Source organism: Akebia trifoliata, chromosome 8, assembly GCF_017979445.1.
Source record: "Akebia trifoliata isolate Shusen 1 chromosome 8, ASM1797944v1, whole genome shotgun sequence".
NCBI lineage: Eukaryota > Viridiplantae > Streptophyta > Magnoliopsida > Ranunculales > Lardizabalaceae > Akebia > Akebia trifoliata.
This window is the reverse complement of record NC_141382.1, coordinates 9,875,439-9,885,764: the sequence shown is the minus strand read 5'-3', so window position 1 is coordinate 9,885,764 and position 10,326 is coordinate 9,875,439. Positions and strand designations below refer to the sequence as shown.

The 10,326-nt window shown below is 32.6% G+C and overlaps 1 protein-coding gene across 1 annotated transcript; it reads right to left on the bottom strand.

The window, feature by feature from the left end:
- Positions 1-3,859: 3,859 nt before the first annotated feature.
- On the bottom strand, positions 3,860-9,181 carry LOC147396000 (uncharacterized). Its single transcript, XM_086450923.1, has 3 exons — positions 9,025-9,181; positions 8,819-8,909; positions 3,860-4,235 (listed from the first exon to the last, which is right to left on the bottom strand). The coding sequence occupies exons 1-3, from the start codon at positions 9,092-9,094 to the stop codon at positions 4,097-4,099; spliced, it is 300 nt and encodes a 99-aa protein (XP_086307049.1). The 5' UTR covers positions 9,095-9,181; the 3' UTR covers positions 3,860-4,096.
- Positions 9,182-10,326: the final 1,145 nt, after the last annotated feature.

Below are 10,326 nucleotides of genomic sequence, written 5' to 3'. Positions count from 1 at the left end.
AACTTGTAATATATTTCTCATTCTTTAGTATCTAATCTGTCATATATTTTATTAAAATACATTAATAATGAAACAACCATTTAATTTAAAATAATTGGTGTATTATAAGTGAAAGTTTGTGTGCCAATAGAATTTCTCTAAATTAAGGAGTGAATCGATTATCAGTTAGGCATTAGATTATCATGACTCCGTGTAAAATCCTAAACCCAAAAAGTAGAGTTCTGTACACAAAAAATAAAAATAAATTAGAGAGAGTTTCTATTGGCACCTCAATCTTTACTAACTCTCAACCATTAGCTTATTTTCTTTATTTTTAATTGGGGTGTAATTAGTAAAAGTTGTCGTTCCAATAGCAGCTCTCTAAATTAATTATATATTTGATTAAAATACATAAATAATAAAATTCTAAAACAGATTTTTTTTTAGGTGTAATTTGTAAAAGTTGGAGTGCCAATAGCAGCTCTCTAAATTAATTATATATTTGATTAAAATACATTAATAATGAAATACTTAAGCAGATTTTTTAGGTGTAATTAGTAAAAGTTGGTGTGCCAATAGGAGCTCTTTAAATTAATTATATATATTTTATTAAAATACATTAATAATAAAATACTTAAACAGATTTTTTTATTTTATAATTAAAAATTCGAAAATATATACAAAAGCATTTTTGTGATTGTACTAACGTAGAAGGGTATTTATGTAATTTCAGCAGAAATAGGGTAACGTCGGACAGATTTCAGTGACTAGTTGACTGTCCACCGTACACGTGGCCCTCAACAAATTCTCTCGTTTGTGCTTTGTGGTCCACTACCAAGTGGCAGTATACCGTTCAACTAAAGGTTGGTCAGGTCCTTTTTTCAATTTTTTTATTCCGAAAATATATGATTTAGTTTTGGTGAACCGAGGATCATGCACCCTACCAAACAGACAGCCTTATTTATTAATCCAAATCAAAAAATAAAAACAATTGATGGACCAAAGACAAAGTAGGGTTACCCGATTCGTTAAAAACGAACCGAACCAGTTCGCAGTACGATTCGATTTCAACGAATTCTATTTCACTTTTAATTTTTTAAAATTCCCCTCCACATGTTGATATAATTTGAAAAAATCCCTCTAAATTTTTTTTCTTTCCAAAATCTGTTATTGTCATTCTCTTTTTTACCTTATTATTCAAACATTCAAATACATTCATCTCTATCTGCCCCTATAAACCGGGTTTATTCTCTAGTAGTGAATCCGAATTCGAACCCACGAGTCAAGTAACATAGGAACAAATCATAGAAAATAAAATATGAGTTAGTTCTTTAGATCTTATAACAATATATATATATATATATATATACACACACACACGAAAGTGATATTAAAATTTTAATACTTTTTCATGAACCATATTAAAATATTATCATAATCACAAGATTCCGGGCATATAGTTTACGGAAAATGCTAAATAGACTGAATAAGACACTACATTCGGCAGTGAGTTGATGTGGAGATGTGCATGATACCATAAATATTTTTTCTCGAGATATAAGTGAAAGCATGTATGGTTCTAACTTTTATGTGCACCATCACATCAACTCACTGTCAAACACAATGTCCTGCAGTCACTTTAGGGATGTCCGATAATTTAATTGAAAATTTCTTTTCATATATATTCTAGTAGATATAGTATAAGTAAAAAATATGTAACTAATCTTGCATGTATATGTGTTAACTGAAGATCATGGTTTTAAAACTTGTTTGAGATGGAGACAACTTGTTAGAGTTGTTTCAATATCATCCACCAACGAGATGAGTTAATAAGTTGTCTCAAAGATATGATTTGTTCAAATTCTTAGTTTTTTTTTTTTTAATAAAAAAAAATCTTGTTTGAGACAACTCAGTCTCATTCACGAACGAGACGAGATGTCAAAACGAGTTTTAAAACCATTCTAAAGATACATGGCATATGATGATAAGGTCACATCCTAGTCAAGGTAATTTAGAAAAAGAAATACTTTCCTCATTAACTTAGTAAGATTTTCTCATTTTTTTTTTTTAAACAATTTCTTTTGAGTTTGATCCAATATTTTGAAAATGGTCAGTTAACGAACTTCCTCATAACTCCCAAACTTAAAATTGGATTGTTTTATTTCGAACTTCATAGAATTTTGTCCTCTACAGTCCTGAAGCATTAGATCATGTTTTTGGATGCACGCAAGGTGAGCCCAAAGACCCTTGGTGAGGGTGAAATCATTAGTAAGGCTCGTTGCACTCATCTAAAAATACTAAAGGTATGGTGGTACCTCGAGATAGGATATGATTTCTCTTGGGTCGCATCCTGACTATGGTTTTAAATCTCAGTTTGTCGTCTCATCCATGGATGAGATCGAGTTGTCTCGGACAAGTCAACTCATCTGGAATGAGATAAAACATTTAACTTAGTTTATAATTATTTATTCATATATATTTATATGAAAATAATTATATATATTTTTATTATAAAATAAGATAGACTAGAAGATGTTTTTATTATAAAATCATATTTTATTTAGATAATGAATATTTAAATTTCAAAAAATAATAATTATACAAAATCCAGGTTCAAGTTTCAGTGATTCAGACGAGTATATCTCATGAGATGACGCAGATATGAAATGTCATGTCTATCCGTCTCGTTCATTGACGATACCAAGATGGCTCAGGCGAGTCGTCCCAGTCTCGTACGAGATGAGATTTACAACCATCATCCTGACCCATATTACAAGATGAATCGTTTTATTGGACAAGATGGTTTATTCGTGAAGAACGACGATCTTTTCAAACATGGCAACTGTTCAAAAGTGAAATTGATAATTTAAATGTAGGATGCAAATAATCATGGATTCGTGAGATCTACGACCATGTCATGGGGAAATCACAATAGGAGGAAATTGTTAGTTAGAATTTGAGGACGGTAATCCTATAAAAATAGGTAATGAGTTCCATAATATAGGACTTTAATCTTTGAAGGTATAAAATAAAAAATAAAAAAATTATTAAAAATAAATTTGTATCTCTATTTATAATTTTTTTGTTGTTGTAAATTTACATATAATATTTTGTTAATAGTATAAATGAATTCATGGATAACTTTATATTCATATTTGTTTGATCTAACTAAACTATAATTCAAAAAAAAAAAGAAACCACTCATATTCATGAACAAATACCTTTTTGTGTATATTCTTCATTGATATCTTCTTTTTATAAAAACAAATCAACTTTGATTCTTGAATTATCCACTATCACTTCTGGTTCTGCTGTAACAAATGATTCTTATTTTATGTGGCATTGCAGATAACATAATGTTAGAATACATATAACAAACTATGCTGCCATGGTTCAATTATGTATAGAGATTGAGAGAATGAGAAGAAGGTACATAAAATTAGATGGATGACAACACTGGATTCGAGACCTAAATAAAAGTGTCTAAATTTCAGAGAGAGAGAGAGAGAGAGAGCAATAAATAAGAAAATCAATGGATGGTTAGAGTTGTATCACATAACTCATCTGTGGAGGCTAAGGATGAAGAGAAAAGGAGAAAATTTTCCATCCGTGACTCATAACCCACACCTCTCTCTTAAATCACTAAAAATTGAGTATTTTACATCAAACAAAACTCAGTGACACTAAGGTTATATAAACTCTGTCGTGATTTTCACAATATCAGGCTGTGTCATTTGAACCTCAGGTCGAATCATCCCAGACTCGAACGTGTTTCAAAACATTATAAAACTAGGGAAAGCAGGGTACATAAATAGCAAAGTTTTCCCTTTGATAGGAGTAAATCTTATTACTTGTAAATGTAATACAGAATATTAATAAATTTTGAGCAAAAGCGTTTAATCTGATAACCTGAAAACATTAACAATATGCATCTCAAGATGAAATAGAGAAATTCTCTAAAAGGTGCTTAAGAGAGCAAGAAATTTCCTCTGCATATGGAACATTTACCAACTACCCCTTCAAAATATGACTAAAATTCTTGTTAGCTTGAAAATATAATAGTATAGCAAGATATCCAACAATGTGTATGGGGATAGATGTTTCATCAAGTCTTCCTTCAGTCTTTGTGTGTGTGGGTATCCATTGGGGGAAGGAACTTTGCATATCGTTCAGCCTTTGCTCCAGACTGGTGGTCATAGTACTCAACAACTGCAGCCCCAGCTAAGGCAGCCAGTGTAAGAGCTTGTGCATGTAGCCTGGATTCAAACAAAATAAAGCACAACAATAGGAAAATAAATAAATAATTTATTGTTCAAAAATGTCACCTAGAAACAAAAGGCAAAATTAAATAAAAAAATTTAAGAGCCGATTCCCAGTCACAATGACCCATATTGCTCTACAGACAAAAATTGTCATGGAAATCCTTGATGGGGATGAATTCTCGGATTGAGATTTCACCATAGGTCTCACTATTCACTGTCTGTCTTACTTAAATATTTCTGAAGAAAATCCGAGCCGTGTATATATGTTTTCAAAAAGGTAATTTGCAATAGATGACAAAAGAGGCAAGACATTCAATGGATTTACAAGTTACTACTTAAAAAGGGATATGAATTTTCCACATGTCAATAATACTACATCATCATTGATGCAAGATGGTGAAGCCTATCCTAAAAAGGTGAATCTCAGATATAGAATGACTAGATAAAGAAATAAACCTAAACACTAGTGCATCAACAATTCAAATAAGAAATTGCTAAATACTTAGCTTGGATCATAGGCAATCACAATCTTACAATTAGTAATCCCTTAAGTGTTTGGATGAAGGGATGCCAATAGAAGTTGAACTTCCACTAGGGTCACAATTCTCAATCCAACTGAAGATTCTTAATGGTTATGATGTCCTCATCAACCATCCTTAAAGCTTTATCCCAAGGAACCAATCTTGCTCCACCATGTTCGGATCCACATCTTCTGTTATTAATATGAAGTGTTCATATTTACGTTCACCACTTTTAGGTCTTCCTCTCACTCTTTTAGAACCTCTGGCTTGAATATTTTTTCTAATAGGAACCATATTTTTCTAAAGAACTGAACCACAATCTTGTTTGGTGCAATTCGCTCTTGATTAGTGAAGTAGTGAACCAAGAGTACTATCATTTTACACTAATTTTTCCATCCCCCTCCATATATTAATAATATTTTAGACATCCCCGGAATTTTTCAAACTGATAGCATGTCCCTTTGACCTTAGTCTATAGTAATAGACTGACGAAAATTAATCCAATACCCTCATCTTCAATTAAAGAATCCATATTTTTTCTCCCCAAAGTCTTACCATCTTCAACATCTTTTTCCCCTTCCTCATCACTTCCTTCAAATACCCTCATCTCTATCTACCCCAAAGGATCAGGTATATTCTTGATTGGCGAATCATGAACCAAAATTTGAATCAAGTGACCCACAAATCAGGTAACATAAGTTATATCTATATGCAGGGGTGGACAGAGACTTTTATTTGCGGAGGCTGCACTCAACACCGGATAAGACTTAACATGCATTTTATAAAGGATTGGTAAAAAATGGTGTGCCAAGAGAATCCATCTTTTTTTGGAAAAATTATCAAAACATAAATTTTATTATTTATTACCAAAAAAATAATATTTTTAACAAATTAGTAAAAGCCATTTAAAATTGGACTGTAGTGTCTAGGGCTGTCAATGGATCGGGTCTGGATCGGATCGAGGTCGATTTGGTGATCGGATCAGACCCTTTTCAAATTGGATTTTTTTATTATCAAAACTCAATATTATGATCCAAATCCGATCCACTAATAATTGGATCGGGTCCAGATGGGACCAAACCCTATTATATATATAAAATCTAAGTAAACCTTATATATATCTAAACAAATATATAATATATTTTATATACTTTGTAACATATTATCGGATCGGGTCCTTATTGGATTGGGACATGATTGATCTAATAAGAGATTGGAATCGAAACCGCATTGGAATCCAAAACATAGATCCGGTACCGGAGTTATCGGATCGGATTTTGAGTCTGATCCGATCCATTTACAACCCTAGTCCCATCTCTTTTTAAGAGCTATTATCGGCACCCCAACTTTTACTTATTACACCCCAATTAAAAATAAATAAAATGATCCATATGCCAATAGAACCAGCTTTTTTATCCACTCATGCTGCATGAGGGGCGGTAAAAGGCGGCTTTGCTCATGAGTTAGCGGTCAAGCTCCAAAGGACCTGCTGGCTTCTAAAAGTTGGGGTGCCAATAGAAGAGCTCTCTCAGTAGTTTTGTCTTGCTAGATTTCTATTTATTGGTTTAAGATTTTCTATGAGCCTAATCATAATCGTGAAAACTACTGAAATAGTTTGAACAAGTATTGTAATGTTGAGATAATAATTTGAACCAAACTTTTGCGTAATGTTTCAATAGTTTGTTTTAATCTTAATTGAGGTATGATAAACAATTTAAGAAATTGGGGTGCCAATAACAACTCTCTTTTTGAAACACCCTTTCCTTGCCCCTTCCCACTCCCCCATTTGATTTACCAAGCGATTGCTAAACAAAGAACCAAGAACCAGCAAGGAGATTTCGACGTAAGAACCAAAAAAAACAGAGAGAAGTGACCTCATTCAAACTGACGATGCAAGAACAACAGAGAGAAAAGGCTTCTGGTTAGAAATAAGTCAAGTCGGGGCAAACAATTCAAGTTGTAGCAAACGTTTGAGAATTTCTCCAGAAAGTTTTTAAAATAGGACAAAACCTTCAATAAGTTTTTAATTGTTTTTTTTTTCTTTTCTATTTTCCTCACAGATTTAAGAGAATGAAAGAAGAAGACCATACAAAGAGACTAAGACATTGCTGCGACATGGACAATGTCGGGAAATTAAATTAAAAAAAATCAAAGAACAAGAAGATGTCCTAGAAACAATTCGGATGACACCCTTCTTCTTTCTTATAATCACTAAATCAAAGGTTAGTAAAGTTACGATTAGCAATAATCTATTGTAGGTGTTGGTTGAGATATGGGATGGGGATACAGGGTTTTTATTTGATGATAAGGTGGTTAAGTTTTCTGTGGAAGAAATCCCACTTCTTTTGGGTTTAAAGATTGCTGGGGAAAAACTTGATTTAGACAAGATACCCGGAAAGTCAAAGGTGGGGAAATATTTGAAGAAAAAATTCTCTGACATAAAAAAAATTATTTTCCCCGGCAGAAAGCTTTTAAGCTAATCATGGATGAAGGGGATAGACTTAAACAGAATAATCTTCGTAGATTGTACCTGGATATAACTATAAAAATACGGGAAGGAGAAACAATAATGCAAATACCAATAATTACAAGTAATGGTATCAAACAATGATTTCATTCATATAAAATTACAATATAAAGCGTATAATCATTTTTAATTTGGTTACAAACCACGAAGGCAAAGGTTTAAAAAAAAATGTCAATTTACAAAAACAAAAGAAGATGCCTTAAAAAACCAAAAAGATGTCGTTATAACAATTTCATTAATAGTTGAAACTTGAAGAGAGATTTATAGAGGTGGGGATTGATGCAAGAAATTAGATCTCCATTACATATTTTCTAGAAGCATTGGCTTTTTACGCTTTGAGAGAGATTTATAGTGCTGGGGATTCATGTCTGAAACTGATGCCCCTTATGATTACCTACGTATATAATGGTCATTAAAGAATAGGGAAATTTACCAGGCAAACCTAACTGTCTGAGAGATTTCTACTGTTTATTTATTTCACAGGTACATGTTAGGACATCTTCCAAATTAAGAAAGAGAGATGAGGAAGTGTCATTCACACCCCGCCTAAGCATTCCCGCCTCCACCACAGCACACACATTGATGAATTTACAATGGACATCCATTGATAAGCATGTAAGTATCAAGTGGTAGCACAATATTCATACTTGTCTATGAAAAAGGTCCATCTAGACATCTTGGTGTCACACAAATTCCATGGTCTATTCATTCAATGGACTTCAATACCCCAACGTAGATAACATCGTCTAGACAGTTGCATTGTTAAAACCTTAACAAACCCACATCCAATTCGTGAAGGAAACTTCATTACAAAACAGTGCAAAATGTATACTAAATCAACCATATTTCCACCAAATTAGAATTTTCATAGGGTTTCAAATAATTGGCTGTCTATCATTCTATTATCGAATGGATTTTCCCAAGAGAATTGGTTGAGTTCTTCTCCAGATGTTAACCTATTACGGCTGTTTAGCCAACATTAAGATTCTACAAAAAAACCCAATTGTCTAATGATCTCCTAAACTAATCTTGAAAGGTGAAAAGACTAATCTTGAATTGAAATTATACATAAAACCTCTTCTTCCCATACAAAATTCATAAGTTCCCTCACCTCATTCCTTGATATCCAATTCCCTAAATAAAATCAATAAGAACCCTAGAATTTCCTCAAGCTTGTAAGGCTTATCGTTAATCTAGAAACTGGATCAAAATTCAATAGACCGTATACTGCTCCCAATTAAATTTTCCTCATGAACTACATAACCCATCAGAACTCCAATTCAACACGATCAAAACGAAAAAATGCACATAAAATGGATTTTTTTTTCCGTTTCATCAAATTATCTCCACCCATTTGCAATCCAAAATGCCATCCATCTCAAGCCATAAATCATAAAGTGGATTTTTTTTTCTTGTTTCATCAATTATTTCCACCCATTTGCACAAATTATCAAATAAAAATTAAAATAGAGGGAATCAACAAAACAAGAACAATTATATAATTTCGTTAGGAGAGATGCAGATTATACCTAGCGTGGATGATCTTGACGCTGGTTTTCATGTTAGGTTGAGACCAATTGTAAGCGATCGAACCAGCTAATCCGCTCAGCCAAAGACACCCTTTTTAATAGGTAAAAAAAAAGAAGCCAAAATAAAGTTCAAAATATCGAAAATTAAGGGGAAAAAAATGAAATTTTGATGAAAAAAAAAAGGGAAAAATCAATTATTCCGTTACCTACGGTTCGAAGCTTGTGTTCCACAACCCAATGCCTTATAGATTCAACAGTATTCTTTGATTCCGCCATTTTTGTATCTTTTTCTCTGTGACAAAGAGGCGGTGAATGAACTCTGTTATGTTGGGCGACTGTATTTATAGGAGAGAACGAAGAAGAGAAAGCTAATTTGTTGACGTGCGTCAGACGCGTTGGGCAGTCAAACTCCTGACACGTGACAAATAAATGTTAAGAATTGCTACTGCCACACCATTTATTAATTATTTTGATACGGAGGATTTAAGATTTAAAAGCTAAATGCATTAAGAAAAAAAATAAAAAAAAAAAATAAATAGCTCTAATAAGTTATAAATCTAAGAAAATGTTGGACTATAATGATTTGGGCATATTCCACAACGGTTGGTCAGACTCCTAGAGAAAATAAATATTCAAGTGCATCGTGATAATCTGACTACCCCACGTGGCACATTCAATCGATTCTTCTGGCGTGATAAGTTTGGGAATCATAGATTTGTCTATCTTGGCATATGAAATTGCACTTCCCCATTAAAATGTGTATCCCGAGAAAATCTTATATTCCGAGACATGGATCTACGGTTACTAAACTTGTCATGTAAGGAGAGTCAATTGAGTGTGCCACGTGGGGTAGTTTGATTAACACGATTCTATTCATGCTTAATGTCTTAAAAGAACGAAAAGAAGAAATAAAGAATAGGAGTGCTGATATTCTAATTAAAAAATCTTCAATCGGTTGACATGTTATGGACACGAAACCATAGATTTGTTTTATCGGGATAGACAAATGCACATCTTTTATGGGAATTTGCATTTGTGAATCCCGAGGAAGTAGATATATGGTTTCATGTTCGTAACACATTAGTCGAGTATTGACTGAGTAAAGACTTTCTAGTTAGAAAATCAAAATATAGATGAAGGCGATAAAAGTATATATCAATTCACTTTCAATGATAAATACACTAACCATTAATATGATAGTTTTTGGCAGTAACAATCATTCTTTGTCTGTCATACTAATGAATTATTTATGAGTCAACTCTAATTTGAGTACCAGTGACCCTAGAAGTATAAATTATTACTTATAAGAATTCAAGTTCTTATTGATTTAGAAAAAAATTATTTTACAATCATCAATGTCGAAATCTTATTGAAAAGAGTCTTGATTTTCTGACTTGATTCTTTTCACTCAATCTATACTCGATTGACATGGCAAGGGTACAGAACCATAGATCATTTCTTCGGGATACACAAGAAAAATATCAATGGTTATGTGTTCTTGCCATGTC